This window comes from Xiphophorus hellerii, chromosome 9 (assembly GCF_003331165.1).
Source record: "Xiphophorus hellerii strain 12219 chromosome 9, Xiphophorus_hellerii-4.1, whole genome shotgun sequence".
In the NCBI taxonomy this organism is placed as follows: Eukaryota; Metazoa; Chordata; class Actinopteri; order Cyprinodontiformes; family Poeciliidae; genus Xiphophorus; species Xiphophorus hellerii.
Window position 1 is genome coordinate 27,229,050 of NC_045680.1, and position 17,548 is coordinate 27,246,597.

The 17,548-nt window shown below is 39.3% G+C and overlaps 1 protein-coding gene across 2 annotated transcripts; it reads left to right on the forward strand.

Moving 5' to 3' along the window:
- On the forward strand, positions 1-17,326 carry podn (podocan). Of its 2 annotated transcripts, none has more exons than XM_032573003.1 (11): positions 1-225; positions 3,213-3,494; positions 4,261-4,354; positions 8,087-8,151; positions 10,687-10,796; positions 10,887-11,043; positions 12,727-12,842; positions 13,566-13,779; positions 13,909-14,352; positions 15,098-15,246; positions 16,450-17,326. In XM_032573003.1, exons 2-11 carry the CDS (start codon positions 3,231-3,233, stop codon positions 16,598-16,600), a joined length of 1,764 nt encoding a protein of 587 aa, XP_032428894.1. In that variant the 5' UTR covers positions 1-225; positions 3,213-3,230; the 3' UTR covers positions 16,601-17,326. The 2 variants fall into 2 exon arrangements, with proteins under 2 accessions (XP_032428894.1, XP_032428895.1); XM_032573004.1 differs by having other exon boundaries at positions 3,213-3,371.
- Positions 17,327-17,548: the final 222 nt, after the last annotated feature.

A 17,548-nucleotide genomic window follows, 5' to 3' on the forward strand; every position in this document is an offset into this window, starting at 1 on the left:
TCCCTTTAACCTTCCCTCTCTCACTTCACATCTGGAAGGGGTTCTACTGCAGATCTGTGACTCCTCGCCTGCTATGGGACAGCCTCAGCTTGGACCAGATATCACGCTTCGGTTCTTTTCAGCAAATGTTGGTCAGAGGGGGTAAAGTAGCGTAGTAACTCTGCTGCATGATTTGCGGTTGGCTGTTATGTAGGACAGAGCTCGCACTGAGTTTCCAGAGTCAAGGTAATTCATTTATGCATGACAGTTCTGCCTTCTGGTGTGTGTTAAGACAATCCAGTCAGCTAAATATGAGCAGAGCCTCTTCATAACCTTTGCTTTGCTCAGAAACGGCATGAAAACAGACCAAAGCCATAAAAGTACTGAGCATCTCTATTTTGTACTTTAAGCCCATAAATGACAACTTTTAGTGGGATATTGGTGTTCTCTTAGAGATGGCTTTAAACTTCTCTATGACCCTTGGTTGCTATGATGTTTTTATGAAGTCGTCTGTGTGCACTAAGTGCTCGCTGCGCTGAGTCTACTCTAGCCCATGTTTTTTAAGCTGTTTCTATTAGTTCTTGCCCTGCGACAGCCTGAAAAGGTTTCTTTGATGGACAGATTTTAGAAGCTTGCCTTGAGAGCTGCTCTGAGTGCATAACAGTAGTATCTGTCAGAATCAGAGAACGTAATGAAGCCGTTTTTTTTTTTTTTTTGCAATTGCTCAAGAAAGAATAAATTACAGCAATATGTTGCTGTAGAAGTTTGCACGCACCTTGCTTAAGACTTCAAATCTCAGAAAATCACTGGTGCAATTAGAAAAAACAGAGCAAAAGCCCTAACATGTCATGCTTTTGTTTCTTTAAATTAGACTTTACATTTGGGAGTTGACCTTCTGCTACTGGTGGAAATGTGCTCATAATGTTTATTTTTATGTGTTGGTGATCGATATCCAGACAGATCTGAAGTGAAATATTTTAAATCAAACTGGTTTATATCCAGGCCGTATCTGTGAGAATTTGCTTCGTTATAAATTTCTTCTGTTTTTCCTGTGATGTCACACTCGAGTGTTTCAGGTAATCAGGTCTTACTTTCAGACAAAGATAACATGAGTAAATACAAAAAAACCCTTTCAAATGATGATTTTGTCTCTTAAAATCCATCCAAATGAACCTGTCACTATGTGAGAAGTATTCAGAATGCCTGCTAAATGAAGAAACAGCTGTGAATAACTGCATTTCTTTTTGAAACTGAGTTCAGTTTGACCAGCACCGCTAATGCTATAGAATCAAGGAATTTTTAAAATAGAAACCTGCCTGATAACATGAAGTAGGTTTACCTGAAGCCATCAGTCGACACTCGGTCATGTAGATGCTGGACGTTTGTATTCGCACACACCTTTCACACACGGCACAGATCGCCTTTGAACACCATTTGACCTTCAGTCTACGTCACACTGGCGTCTCCACTCTGTTCCTGCATCCTCCATTTTGCTTTAACTAAACAGCCACACCATTCTGCAGACTGGCTCCTCTGTGAACAACTGCCTTGGAATTTTCTTCCAAGAGTTTTTGGCCATTTAACAGTCATTATAGTAGGTATTTTGTGATGACAAAATACCTACTATCACTACGTTTGATAAATGCTTCTCAAAAGTATTAACATCAACTGTGGATACAAAAGCCGGATGGTGGAAGCAGACAAGTTGAAGCGAAATATCAACACTGCCATCCAAGTTCATTTCTGCATAAATACAAACTTCTGACCAATCATAGAAAACATTGCACTGAGCTCTGTGAGAGTGAGAGGAAGACTGCTCCCTGAAGGAAGATGCCATTTTCATCATGCACCTACATTTTGAAGCTTTGGACGAAGCATATCAGAGCCTTTAAGGTCTATGCAAGCTCTGCAAGACCAGAGACACTTGTTTTCTCTCCCAGGGCTACAAGTAAGAAACAGCACTCTTCTATTACTGCAGCCCTGGTTTGGGCTGCATGATCTCCTTCATCCAGTTTTGAATGAAGGAGATCTCAAAGCAGACAGTCATGTACTGAGGATCAAAGTCAAGAGCTTACTAATTCTTTGATTGCTCTTTTTTTGCGTGGTCTCAGAAATATTTGCGTAGTCAGAAATATCATGTGGGTGTGGCAAGGACCTTTGAGCACTTCCTGAAAGTTCTTCACTTGTTTCTTTTGAGGTATGAAATATCCCAATGAAAAAGATTTTTGTTATTTTGTTTTTGCCACCTCAAGTACAGCTGCCTTCTCCTTGACTAATAATAACATCATTTCAAACACGAGAACGGATTGGCTAGTTTGCCAGATCGTTAGGAAATGCAGACCTTTCACTGCTTGGAAGACTTTCATTTCTGTAGTTTGTACTTAAAAACCCAAAGATGAACAATTTGGATTTCTTGCTGGAGCATCCATTTAAAAGCCCCAGCTCAAAGGAGAATTATTGAACTAAATATTGTTTGAATGATTCCTGAGGGAATTCCAAGGAAAACTCTACTGATCAAAAAGAAAACACAAAAGCCTTAATAACATTTTCCAATCATCTTGAAGATCTCTGACATTAGGAAAAAAATATTCTGATGAGTAATAAGATAGGAATTAAACATTTTGGATTGTGTGCGTCATGATAAAATCCTGTGAGAAAATTCTGAAGATGAATGTCCAGTTTGTAACCTTAAGCTCAATAACCCACTGATGTGCATATACTGCTTTGCTTCATGAAATATGCAGCACAGAGTCCAACTACGAATGAAGGAAAAAAAGAAGGTTCTGAAGTGATGTAGTCAAAGTTCAGATGTAAAAATGTTTGATATCCTGTGGCATGATAGTAAACAGGTAATGCTCAAAAACATTCTGATCTTCCTTCCAATGTTGCTGAGTTAGCAGAGTGTGTCAAATTTCCTCCAGAGTGAAAAAAAATACTAATTGTCAGTTTTTGTGAATGCCTGGTGGCAGTTGTTGCTGCCAAGAGTGGCACAAACAGATATTAGGTTTCGGGGGTCTCACGTAGTCTCACATAGAGTCTGGTAGGTTTGGATAGCTATTTTCCATTGAAGAAGAAAAACATTTGGGACTGCTATTGTATTTACTCATACTATCTTTGTCTGATATTTCAATTTCTTTAATGAGCTGAAACAAAACAGAAAAACAGAAAACTGATTTCTGCTTTTTCGTTGAACAGTGGAGATAACTGTTGCTGTGTATTTGCTTGTGCAACAGGACATATCAACAGTAGACATGGACTTTCCAAAGCATTCCATCCTGCAGGCCTTCAGTGTGATGCTCTTGGTGTGGATGCTGGTACGTTGCCAGACCCCAGTGGAACCTGAGGAAGAAGAAGAGGAAGAGGCAGTAAAGGAAGCTGACACTGCAACACTGGTAACAACTGAATGCCCTTCAGAATGCAGCTGCACAACAGACGGAACAGTGGACTGTGCAGGAGTTGACCTGACAGAGTTCCCCGAAGAGCTGCCTAATAAGATCCGTCGACTTTCTCTACAGGTCCCACACACACACAATTGTGTTTTTGTGCCTTGTGGGGACTTTACATTGACTTACAATCATTTTCTACAGCCTAACCCTTTCCCTACCCCTAACCCTATTCTTAACCATAACCCTATCATATCTATCAAACCCCTAACCCATAAACGCAATTTCCCCTTATGGGGACCAGGATTTGTCCCCACAAGAAGCAGTGGTCACCACGACCCCACAATGTAGACAGAAATATGTTCCCACAAGGACATAAAAATCTGGTTCACACGCACAAATTTGCATTTCTACCCATATTGGGACTTTGCATTAACTTTCATTTATTTTAGTAAATATATTATGCCTAATCCAGACAATTTCCCATGACTCTAATCCTAACCTTAACCTAATTCACACCTTACTTCTAAACCCTCATGCTAAATGTAAACAAAAGGGTCCTTTGTATTAGGACCAGCATTTGGTCCTAATACAATGTTTGGTCCCCATAAGGCTTATCTGTCTTCAAAAGATCCATAAATACAGCTAAACAAGTAGTCACACCCACGCGCATGCCCCCACATGCCCACGCCCACACACACACACACACACACACACCCGCCCACACGCACGCCCCCACACACACACCCACACACACCCCACACACACACACACACATTTCTCATCAATTTCAGCAGTACACGTACCTATTCATAATATGAAATTATTGCTCAGAACACAAAGTGCTGAACTTTAGTCTGCCTTTGTAAATGTTGCATATTTTTTCCCCTGATGGCAGAACAACAAAATCAAGGAAATAACAGTGGAGCACATTTCCCATCTGCATCAACTCGAGACTCTCAACCTCCAAAACAACTGGCTCACCACAGACGGTAAACACAGTAACCAAGTCTCAACACTATGCTGGAACTCTGTGTTCACTGGGGAGGGAAACTGCAGACATGGTTCCAAGGCCATTTTAGAGGCAGAGTGGAAAGTTTTATCAGTGCAGCTTTGTTTGTAGGTTGGCTGATTGAAGTAAATATCTTCAATATGCACCTGTCAGTAGCAGAGGAATTGCTGCTATTTCACTTGTTGCCTGGTTCAGCGGTCTGTCCCAACGTGTGTTTAATTCCAGCAAATAGTCACATACAAGAAACAGATGGCAATGGATGGAGACGAAAGAATTCATTTTTATTTTTTGACAGAAAGGTTTCTGAAGTGTTGTTTAAATGCCATGGAGTTTTGAGTAGTCGGCAATGCCGGAAGTTAGAAGACAAAAGACTGCAGTGTGAAAAATGTCATGGTTGGGGTTATTTTGTATGCCTTGTTCTGGATCAGATGTAAACAGAAGCAGCTGATTTAACACAAACAAGTTGGTCATGGGTTTAACCCAGCCATTCATTAAGATTTTTAACTCCAAAAATTGGCTGCTAAGATTAATATTCAACATTAAGCTTACCTAGGGGTGGGTTGACCTAGATTTCTTCAATTTAGTTATTGGAATTAAAATGAAGGATTCATTCATCCATACCTACTTCAACGCTGCAGGCAGGGTGCCAATCTGCTGAGTCAGCATGAGACTGGGCATGCCATAAACAAGCTGCCAGTTGGTTACATGGTGAGGCAAATTGCCTTTCCATTAACTTAAAATTGCACAAATTGGAATTCCAAAAATAAATGTGTTAAAAGGAAACATGCCAATTACACCCCCCCCAAAAACTTCACGTTTTTCAATAAAAGTTTTTTGCACTGGATGAGGTTTTTTTCAGCCATATCAAAATAGATTTATTTCACAAAACTGCAATGGAAACACTTTTCACTCAACACAAGTCACATGATCAACAGCCGACTTCTAGTGAAAATGACAAAGAAGACGACAGGAAGCAGCAAGAGGATGAGTTTCTTTTTGTTGACTTTTTTGTGTGGGACAGAAAAACAAAAAGACACTGGCTCTCCACAGAGGGTAAATACAGCAACCAAGTCTCAACACTGCAGAATCTCTGTGTTCACTGGGGAGCCCTAAAAAGCTCTGTTCATAAAAAGTTCTGTGTCATTCAAACATGTTGAATCCATAGCTCTTCTGTAAAACCCACGGCAACAATTTCCCCAAAAAGCCGCATGCGTAGCTGCTCCCAAGTAGGCGGGGCTTGTTGCTCCAATGCCTGAATAAGACTCTAATTTCTCCACTGATTGGCTGATATAGGATGAGTGCCAGCACCGTGGCTGAATTATGAATATATCTCATGTAGCTGTTTACAATCTGTGCAGCCATGATTTTTAATGACTTATTGCATTAACAAGCTTATTCGCCTGTGATTTTATTTTTCATTTATTTAATGGAGACACTACAATTGCAAAAGTGTTTTAACTGAATATAGACAAAGTTTTGCACACATTTGTAGAGTGAGAGACAGCACACACAATTATAGTTTTACTTAAGGAATATTTATAGTCTTTAATGATCTTAATACACCTGTTTTTTGGACTGTGGGTGAAAGAGTACCTGGAAAGAACTCATGCATTCATGGGGAGAATGTTCAAATTCCATACAGAATCCTTGACCAGGATTTATCAAGCCAACTCTATTTTTATTTACTTAAAAATAACAGTGACAAAAGTGCTGAACTAAAAAGAATTCATAAAATAAACTAATAGAACCTATGAATTTTATAAGGCAGATCTGACATGTATTAGAAACACATGTAATGATCAAAAGTAGAAATAAAATACAAGTAAAAGTAACAACAGAAAGTTTTTCATATCTGTTATTCACTCATAATAGATATGATTGAATAATGAAAATATTAAAATGTAATAGGACTTGCTGGCAACAGTTTTTTCTCAGTGTAGAACACCATATGAAATATTGCTTGTAAAAGATATGAGAGCTCCGTCGCTCAAGAGTTGTTGTTCAGGTCAAAGAAAAAAGTTCTGACAGAGTCAATGAGTTTTATAGCCAACGACAGAAGATTCACCTAAACATTGAGGAGTCAGTCAGTCTTTACAAAACTACATCCCTTGAGAATAACCTTCAGGGATGACTCGGTAAAGTTTATTCAATGAAAGAATAAACTTTTGTAGAAAGTTTTGTGAATTAAGACATAACAAAATGTAGGTTAGTAATGTAATGTGAGAGGATGTAATAAAATTTCTAACTCTCAATCCACAGCAGATAGTTGACTGTGCCACTCTAGAGAGCACAAACTGCCATCAAGCCTTGGCGATAACTGAGTCTTTCAGATCACTGAGTCAACATCAACTCACTCTTCTCTGGATAATTGTATAAATTCAGCTGCAATAAAGGGTTTGATGCATGGATGGTGTGTTTATGGTCATGCCACAGCAACTCGATTAGATTTAAGTCCAGACTTTTAACTTCCAATCCAAATGATCTGATTTGGTAACATTTGAAGAGCTCAGATCTGGACTTGTTGGTGCACTCTGAATAACTGTCCTGCTGTAAACCCCAAGTGTGCTTTGATCAAGAGAGGAATATTCTCTTTCAGAGTTTTCTCATAGAGAGAAAACATCCGAATCCCATCAAAAGGTCAAAAAGAATGAAAGCAGCCACAGACCATCTTATTACAGCTGTCATGTTTGACACTCAGTACAATGTCCTTTTTCTATAATGTTGTGCTAGGTTTAATCTAGATGTTACATAGTGCACACATGGCAAAAATTGTGCATCGTTTGACCATTCCACAGAATGGTTTCCCTGTAGTCTCTGGCATCTTTGAAATGTGGTTTTGTGTTTGTTTTTGGTCAGCAGTGGGTTTGGCATTGGAACCCTTTCCTGTGGAGGCCATTTTAACACCGTCTCTGCTTTTAAAGTTCTTTTGAGACCTTGGAGTAAGTTTGGTCTACCAGACAATCCAGGGATGGTTCACCACTGTTCTGTGTTTTCTCTGTTTGTGGATAACGGCTCTCACTGTGGTTCACTGGAGTCTGAACGCTCTACAAACGGGGTTGTAACGCTTTCCGGTCAGATAGACATCAGGGACTTTGTTTCTCATCGGATATCGATTTTATTTTAAATAGGATTTTATGTGTTGCTTTTTCAGATCTTTTAGCCTACTTCATGTTGTTAGGCACTTTCTTTTTAAGGGATTTGTTCATTCCACTGACAGGAAGGTGTGGCAAGGGGAACAGAACTAAACAAATGTGGTTAATCACAGTTAATCAGTTATTTAAAAATTACATCTTCATGTATTGTCAGGGTGGTTTGGATAGGATTTTTCCTCTAATGAATGAAATCATCTTGAATGCTATATTTTCTATTTAGCTTTATCTGATTTTGAAATTTTGTGATCTGAAACATCTAGGTTTGACCGAAAAATTTGCATGCATGTGACATTATGATTTCATAGGCAGGATTAAGTATTAAAACAGCTTTGATCTCCAGGTCTTTTTCTCTATGGCCCAATTTCAAAGCGATAAATTACAAAGTCACATTTTTTTTAAGTCATGTTGGATATATAATTTTTATAACAGCTGAAGTTGATACAGTTACTTGATTGTGCTATAAAATGGCACCAGGTGCCTGGAAAGTACATACCACCGCCCCTTTGGGACAATGCAATGACAGGCAGGCATATTAATTCACATTTTTGTCTATTTTTCAGGCCTTGAAGATGAAGGCTTTGAAATGCTTGAAGAGCTGGCTTATTTGTACCTGGCTAACAACAAGGTGAGTCATACGCAAGAATCTAAAATGTACAGAATTATCACACTGCACAATGGCACGATTGTTTCTTTGCCCTCAAAACATCTCGTCTATTTTGTTGTGAAAGACAGTAATAGCTGTGTTTTAGCTGGTCAAAGCTAAAAATGCTACTGACCTTTCACTCAGTAGCAGTGAGTGCTACTGAGGACCGGATTGGACAAGGCGAGTGAGAGAGAAAGGATGGGCAGATTTGTGTGTCCAAAGGGTCAAACAGAAAAACAGAATGCAGGAAGAATAGAGGATTTTTAAGTGCTCACTAAGCTTCAAAGACATCCCGTGTTACTTTAATACATAAACCGTGTTATTAAGGAGAAAGCTCTAAATGAATGTGTAATCTCAAAAATGCTTCTCTGCTTTTTATATTCAATTGACAGATTTTAGCATTTGAAAGCCTTATATTATTGAAGAGATACATCTTTTCTTTTTAACTATGATGACGCTCAGAAAGTAAAACTTGTATGTTATATCGATTTACTGCACATACAGTGAGATATTTTAAGCCTTTAATTCTTGGAATTTTAATAATTACAGGTTACAAATAGTGTTAAACCAAGATTCAGTTTTTCTTCTCAAAAAATTTAAATATCTTCCAAAAAGTTAAGTATTGGAAACTGTATCCAAGCGATTTATAAAAAAAAATTGAGTGGAAGGAAAACACCTGCAAAGGTTTCCTGAGCCTCTAAATGGTCTCTCACTCTGGGTCAGTTGGCTCCACAATCACGAGTTAAACTGTTGACTGGACAGATGTACAGAAGACAAACATGGACACTTTTCACAAGGAAGGCAAGGAAGGGAAGCCACAAAAGGTTAATACTAATTATTCTGATTGTTCACAAAGTGCTGTATCCAAGCATTTTCATAGAAAATTGAGTGGAAGGAAAAAAATGGATGAATTTCATCCAGGACCTTCATTATGTGGAATGTCATGGCAACAGGTCTGTAGTTGTTAATGGCTGACTGCTGAGTTTTCTTTGGTACCTGAACCAGGCAGGATGTCTTCCACAACAACAGAACCTTCTGTTTGGTCAGGCTGAGGATGAGGAGATGTTGCAGAATCCCACAGAGGCCTTCAGGACTCTGGGGCTCACACCATCCAGACCTGCTGCCTTGCTCCGGATCAGTCTCTCCAGCTGCCTCTTCACCTGACTTCTATATACAGAAAAGTGGGAGGGGAAGCAAAGGGAGCAGCAGCAGCTCCTGATTTGGTTGAAGACAAACTTGTGGAAGTAGAAGAGTCAATGACTGAGGTAGAAAATAAAACATCTCAGATTTTACAGGAAAGCTGTGGGTCAGAGGAGGGTGGGATGCCTGTCTGGTTGGGGACAGGAGAGGAGAATGTGAACTTTTCAGAAACCTGACATTTCTGTTTTATAGATAGTATGTAATAATCCAACTTTCTAAGCAAAAAATGAGAAAATTTAGACAAAACTGGAGTTTCTTTTTCTTGAAAAATCTGCTAAATGAAACCATTTTTATTTCTTTACCCCTCCAGGGGGTCTTTTTGTGGGCTCTAGTGTCCCTTATATGACAGTGGGCTGACAGGAAACTGGGAAGGAGAGGGGGGAAGACATGCGGCAAATGTCGTCGGGTCCGGGAGTCGAACCCGCGACGGCCGCGTCGAGGACTCAAGGCCTCCAAATATGGGTCGCACTAACCACTACGCCACCACGGCATGGCCCTATATGAAACCATTTTACATATCACGTGCTTTGAGGCATACATCATCAGAGTAATTAATCGCTTAGGGGCAACAACATTTCAATTGCTGATATAATTTGATGAGAGGCCTCAGAGCTCAGAGGCTTTTGGGTAATCTGTGCTGTGATTTAGATCAGAAAAATAGAAAAGGAGATGTGGAAAGAGACTTTTGGCTTCAGACGTAAGACATTAGGGAAGGTGGAGAACGCATAAGTAGTTGGAGCTTTAATATCATTGCAGGAATGAAACTAGGAGATTATGATCCATGCTGGAAATGTGAAAGGACCAATGGAAGGGTCATTATATTATATAATATGCAACACTTGTTTTCAGAAACTGCATGTCTCTTGCCATCATCAATCAGAATTTGATTCAGGATGAATTCTTGGAGAGTAAATGCACTCTGGATGGAACTGGAAGAATTTTCACCTCAATCTATGGATTAACCTTATATTTTAATTATGCTAATAATGCTTGATGCACCTCTTTTCTTATTTTTCTTCTCCCTGTTCAAGTCTTGTTTGTTGCAGTTCTGTTTTTAGATTCCTAAAGTCGCTCTCTACATTTAAACTGAGACGACCTCTTTCACTCCCTCTACTAATACCAGTAGAGGCCTCTTGTACATTTGGAAGGAAGATCTAACAACAAACAATTTACAGTTCTTTGTCTCCAACAGCTTAGCCAGAATAAGGCAGCCTCAGAAAAAGCGGCTAATGGCCAGTTGTGAATGTAAATGTAAACCACATAGAGAAAACTAAAAAGAAATCACAGTATTTCATTCATTCTCTGATGTGCTTGTAGCTCTCCTCTGCACCAAGAGTTCTGCCGCCATCTTTGGTCAGCGCTGATTTTGCTGCTAATCAGCTCTCCAGGATCTACCCATACACATTTGGTCATAAACCAAAACTAAGGTACCGACATGTCTTCTGTGTGATTATACCTCTTTTTATTTCAGGTACAGTTAGTAGAACATATCCTGTGTGTGTATCATGACTCCATAGGTCTGTGTATCTCCATAACAACAAGCTGACAGATGAAGGACTTCCCAATAACATGTTCAATGCTTCTGACACGCTGGAGATCCTCACCATATCCAGCAACTTCCTGAGGGTCGTTCCCAGCAATCTGCCGTCCAGTCTTCTCCGACTTCATCTGAAGGTCTCACACATGCAACAACAACAATGATATTTGGACACAAGCGATTACAGTAACACACATTATTTATTCTTCCATAAGGTTTTCCTCTTCAGCGATGCTGAAGTAAGAGGAAAAACTTTTTCAACAGATAAGTACGGTAGTGGTTTCATCATGCTGTGTTGGTGTTTTACTGCAGGAGGGACTGGTGCACTTCATTAAATATCACCGTGAGAAAAGAACATTATGTAAAAATACTGAAGCAGCGTTACAACACTTGAGCCAGGATGTTAAGCCTTGAGCACAAACGAGTCTTCCAGATGGACAAAGTTCATTAAGGACAACAATGTTAATGTTTTGAACTGACCATCAAAAACCTCTGATATTTGTTCCATAGAAGTTTGCAGAACTAAAAGAGAGCAAACTTACAAACCTGATTAAGATAAACCAGAAGAAATGGGTCAAAATTCAAAAATTGTTGTGAGAAGCTTGTGGTGGGAAACCGAAGGAGCATAAAAATAACTAAGAAAATTATATTTCTCGTTATTTAGAACATTTGCAAATAAAAATAATTTTGGCAATCTTAATTGATGCTTCTAGACAGATTTAATATCAGACAGTAAGAAAACTGCTTGTGTCTATTTACATAATGTATGTAGAAGTATGTTCTTAGTGTGAGCCAGCTGGGGTTCATGTTTCTCTAAAGTAGCTGGACAAGGATATTCTATGACCAACACAGTAAATAAAATGCAGAACAAGACACGTAAAAACCCAGGACTCCATCTCAGTCTAACCATATCCTGAAGTCATGTCTGGAGCCACTTCTTGTTTCCTGCCACTACGCCGTCTCCTTCCATTATTGTTCTTCGTCATCTTCTTGAACTCTTCTTCTTTATCTTGTTCCTTTTCTGCTCATTTCCTTGTGTTGCGTGTTAACAGATCACATTTCTTCCTCTTCTCTTAAAATCTTGAATACCTTTCCTGATGAAGCCACCAGGTGTTTCCCATCAGTGAATATTTCACCAGATTAATATGTCAGATTAAAGATGTACGATGACATATTTTAGTCTGGTTTTTTTCACATTCTAAAAATCTGACAGTTTTATCTTGGTCCTGTAGACTTCTTAGATCCAGAGTTAATCTGTGCTTAGGCTTTTATGTAAACACCAGGTAGTAATCATTCACTCTGACTGTGTTTTAGAAACATCTGTTCAACAACCCTAAACGGAATTAGGGAAAAATGCCTGTAAATATGCAGCAGATGTTTCCTGGAATAATTTAAAAAAAAGAAAAGAACCTGAAATGTTTGAAACGGGATACAAAGAGATAGATTTTATAAATTCTGATGATTTTCTTTCATATTTCGCTTATTTATTATTATTACTGTTTTATTTGTTGTAAGTTCAAATGCTTTGGACCCTTTGAGACATTTTACCTAAAAACAAAAGGATATGATAAAGATATAAGGTCTGGAGGGAAATCTTCTTGCATGTTCCTGCATGATCTGGTGTGGTCGTCATGGTGAGACACAGTAGTGATGCAAACTGGAAAAACTTTACTTGCCGAGTACTGGAGCCTGGCAGGATCATGACTGACTTCACACCAAAAGAGTTTTAGTTCATTTGCCCCAATCCAGCCACTCTCTGCTAAAAGGTTGTGGAGAGCATATCATTTTATTCATAAAAAAATATTTCCTTTTTGCTACAGAGTAACCGGCTGGAGAAAATCCCAGCAGGGGCCTTTGAGGATTTGCGCAACCTTCGAGAACTTTATCTCCAGAACAACCTCCTCACCAATGATGGGATGGACAACGAGACTTTCAGGTGCGCTTAATATTTTAGTCACAAAACAAAACAATTTAAATATTTCACTCTGTATTTTCATAACTAAAATAAAGAACACAAAAGTGTCTCACATCACACAAATAGATCATACCTCAAAATTTACACAACTAACAAGTCCACAGCATTCTAAGACAGAGTCTGTACTGTGAATGGTTTGTTAACGTGATCACCAGATCTCAGCTCTCCCTAAATGAGTATCACTGCTGGGCAAAAGACTTTACCTGATCAAAAAAGAACTAATCCGCTTGTAAAATCATAACCACCAGCTGCAGATATTTAATATTTTGGTCAACTTTATCTTCGTTCTATAGAACAAGGATTTAACAAACTGTGCAGTTTCTTAATGTTTCTTCCACTGACACCATAAACACCATAGAATCGAAGTATTCAACTTAAGCAGACTCACCACTTGGTCGTCTGAATGGTAGTTGGTAGTTAACTGCCAGTACATCTAGCTAATGCTGGAGAGGTAACTGAAGTCTCCTGGTATACATCATCCCTTGATTCTACTTGGACAAAATGTTTTTTTATTACTATTTTCAACTCCTAATGTGCAGGAAACTTATTTCAAGCATCTTTAAATGCAAACCTTGGAATTTGCTCTGCAGCTGTTAAGCAGCTAGGAGTCACAAAGAACATAAAGTGTTAAATTACAGAGTGCAGAATCAAAAACATGATTTCCTTCCTCTTCTATTTCCGCAGCCAGCTGAGTAACCTCGAGTATCTTGACTTGTCAAATAACAACCTGAGTGTTGTTCCTATGGGTTTGCCTCGCAACCTGGTGCTGCTGCACCTGGAGAAGAACGCCATCCGCAGCATTCCTGGAGACGCGCTCATCTCTGTGCGGAACATTGAATACCTGCTACTTCACAATAACAAGCTGCGCTCCCGCTCTATACACCCAATGGCCTTCCAGGTACTTTAAGGAAAAGTTGACATACTTATATTAGATGCTACTCAAATATGTGTAATAGCAGTGCATATCCTCAAACGCACTGCATAGCAACAGTGCTCTTCATTCATTTAAATTGCATTTTTCTCCTAGGGCTTGAAGAAGTTGCACACACTTCATTTGTATAATAACTTGCTGGAACGAGTTCCCAGAGGCTTACCTCGGCGAGCCAAGACTCTCATGCTGCTCCACAACTTTGTTTCTGAAATTGGCCGCAATGACTTGTCCTTGCTGTATACCCTGACTGAGCTCAATCTCAGCTACAACAAACTGACCAACACCAAGATTCACCGTGACGCCTTCAGAAAGCTGCGCATACTGGAAACTCTGGACCTGTCTGGAAATGCCCTTCATGCCATTCCCCTGGGCCTTCCGCACAGTCTGAAGGTTCTGGAGATCAAGAACAACCAGCTCAGTGCTATACCATATGGAGCCCTGGCAGGAATGCAGAAGCTACAGAAGTTGATCCTCAGTGACAACAAACTAAAACTCAACTCAGCCTACCAAGGAGCTTGGATGGAGCTCAGTGCTCTCACAGTGAGTGACCTGCAGAGATACTGGTCAGATTATGCTTAGTAACAAGTCTAGTAATCCCAGTCTATTACCTTAACATAGAAGGTTAAAACCTACAATAGATTACTTTTATTTACATTATTTGTTTTAAATGAGACTGTGAAAAAAAAATCTGTGAAAAAATTGAGCTCTATTGCCTCCTTCCTGTGGTCAGATCTGCAGAGATACACTGCTCAGGAACCTAGCAATCAGAATCATGCTCATGTACGCACTACTCACACCCTTTTTTCTGCTATGCTACTGCTAGTTGCCCTCAACAGAGCCTACCGTGAATGCTAGGCTAGTTAGCATAGCCACTGATGATGGCAGATAAACTGTTTCTCAGTAAGTTGCTTCTCCTTCATTAGCACACTGAGGAGCACGTACACAAGCTTAATTCACAGTACTAATACCTTCCTCCTGGCTCTGATTGGTTGTTTTTGACTTTAGTTAGCAGTAGGACCACAGGGACAAGGTAGAGGAACTTGATTCTTTTTCACAGATCATCTGTCTTAGGATATACTGTCACAGCATACTGACAGGTGTACAAAATATGCAAAAACATTTTTATAAAAGTTACATACTTCAAGTGTGACAAAATACAAAAAATAAATACATTTTTACGGATCCATCCACCCACCCACATGTGATAGTGGTATATGAGTAACATTAATTTCTTTTGCTATGTTCCTTTTTGATGATGTATATATTATTATCATTATTATTTTAGACACTAGACCTTTCTGGTAACCAGCTAACACACATCCCATCAGACCTTCCTGAGTCTCTGGAGTATCTTTACCTGCAAAGCAACCGGATCTCCAGTGTTCCTGCTTCAGCGTTTGAAGGCACTCCAAACATTAAAGGCATCTTCCTTCGGTGAGAGACGCACAAACATCCTTAACCTGAAACATGGCCACATCTGCATGCTTCAAAAAGTATTAAAAACCTAATATCTGCACTACTGTTCTCATCCCCTGGTCTATTTGTTCAACTATGATCTAAACGTATAGATGTTTCTGCTGGTTGGTCATTGGTGCTTTCTGCTTTGTGAATTATAAACTGAGATAGAGCAGATAGTGAATGCAATCCACTATATGCTTACAAATAAGTTATTTGTCAACTTACAAATAATTCAACACTTATTTGTAAGATCTATAACATTCAGCATTTACATTTGGGACCATTTTCCTTTCTGGAGCTGTTTTTGGTTTTAGTGTTAATAAAATGAGATTTTTCCTCACAGGAACGACCTTCTGTGTGTGCCGTTCTGCTGCAAATCAAAAGAAAGCACTATCTGCTGCACATTCGGACTTAGCTTCATTTTGTAGAGTACCGCAACACAGGATCTAATCTCTCCAACTCCACTAACTTGAGTGCATTCAGCAAATGTTCCACTTTGGTTTATTCCACGTACTGCTGGCTTACCGCCACAAGCCCTGCAGCTGAAAGCAGCGGTCAGACAAGAGTTAAGAGGGTTTGAACATGTGCTTTCAAGGTATTTGTTCTGGTTTGGTTTCAGTGTGACCTTAACCTTGTTGCTTTATAGCTACGCTTACGAGCTTTGACCCCTTCCGGGATGCAGGTTTGTCATTATTAACATAACAGCCACTGCTCCATTTCTCTCCGCTTGCTTCCCTCCACTTGCAGGGAAGCAAGTGGAGGGAACACATAGTCTGTACCAACTGGAGTGTTTGCAGCAGGAGGGAAATGGAAAAAAAGATTGTAATGTCACAGAAATCACTTGGTGATGGATGATTAAACTCATGGATAGGCTGTGTAATCAGTTTCTACACATGCAAGTAAATGGAATGGATCTCAGACATTCCTTAAAAATACTCTGAGGTAACTAAAGCCAACACTTCGGTGAGTAAATGGCTCAGAACAACTAAAACTAGTTTTGCTCAACAGTTGTAAGAGATGCTCACAATTTGCACCCTTCCAAACTCATTCTGGACCAGCATCACCAGACAGATCTGTAAATTTAAGTTAATCTGCTAAGTGAATCCTAAAGCCTTAGGCTTCAGCAGACAAAGTGCCAATTTCACAAACTAAACCGTCCCTCCTGTTTTTCGTTCCAAGGTTTAACCGGCTGTCGGTGGACTCTGTAGACGAGAGCTCCTTCGCCCACCTCGTCAACTTGCAGGTGCTGGACTTTGGGACGGGAAACACAGAGCTGTCCTCAAAAACAGATGAGAAAGAAGTTGGAGAGGTGATGGAGCAGGAAACATAGAGCACTGGGCTGCATGTTTCAGAAAACAGAACAGACTCTTAAATGGGACGAAACCTGTGTATTGCTTTTGTTTTTTTTTTTATATCTCCATCTTTAAATCATGCTGAGATGCAGAGCCACATATTTCTGGTGCAGGATACCGGATGGAAGTTCATTTTGTTCAAACTGAACTTTAAAATTTGCTTTTGATTGTTCATATGCAATCTTTATCTTTAAAGAAAAACTATAAAAAGAAAAGAAAGAAGGAATCTCTCATATATGCATCTGAACACCAACCTGGAAAGAAATATGAAAAAGGACAAAGTCACTTCCAGTATTCCTCTTCATTTTTATGTCATTTTGAAAATGGCTGCCCTGTCAGCAATATTACCAATGCAATCTACTTGGATTTGTTGAAGCAAATATAGCAACCAAAGCACTCATTTTGTTATTAAAACCACAAAAACATTTGAATCAAACATAGAAATCAGGGACATAATTCCATGTTACTGTTCCTGGATATTTATAGGCCAACACAAGCCTAACAAAATTTGTTTTTATGTTATTATTCAGCAATGTAACAAAATCCAAAGGTTTTAAGTTATTTTAAGCCAGAGTAGTAATAAAAAAACAACTACAGAGTAAGATTTTTGTGGTTGAGCAGCAGCCGACCTGAAATGGACTTATAGACTTGATCTTTCTCCCAGTCAAAAGTTGTGTGATCATAAAGTATGACAAATGTTCTCAGTATGTTCACTGGTTCAACTTTCCTATTTGTAAGCCAGAACATTTGATTTGCAAGACCCAGTGGATCAGGGATGTAAGTGTACACACACTCTGCTTTGAAGTCCTGGTTTGATATGGGTTTAGTAAAGAAGGAAAAAAATGACACCAAATGCTAGATATTACTACACGTAGGCATAAAGTAACCTTCAAAAACAGACATGGAGAACCCCTCCTGCTCTTCTA

What these genes read in the sequence shown, in the direction of transcription:
- podn (XM_032573003.1), top strand. Translation starts at nt 3,231, where the DNA reads ATGGACTTTCCAAAGCATTCCATCCTGCAGGCCTTCAGTGTGATGCTC. An exon ending in CAACTGGCTCACCACAGACG is followed by an intron (nt 4,355 to 8,086) that starts GTAAACACAGTA and finishes TCTATTTTTCAG; the next exon opens with GCCTTGAAGATGAAGGCTTT. An exon ending in ATGGACAACGAGACTTTCAG is followed by an intron (nt 12,843 to 13,565) that starts GTGCGCTTAATA and finishes CTATTTCCGCAG; the next exon opens with CCAGCTGAGTAACCTCGAGT.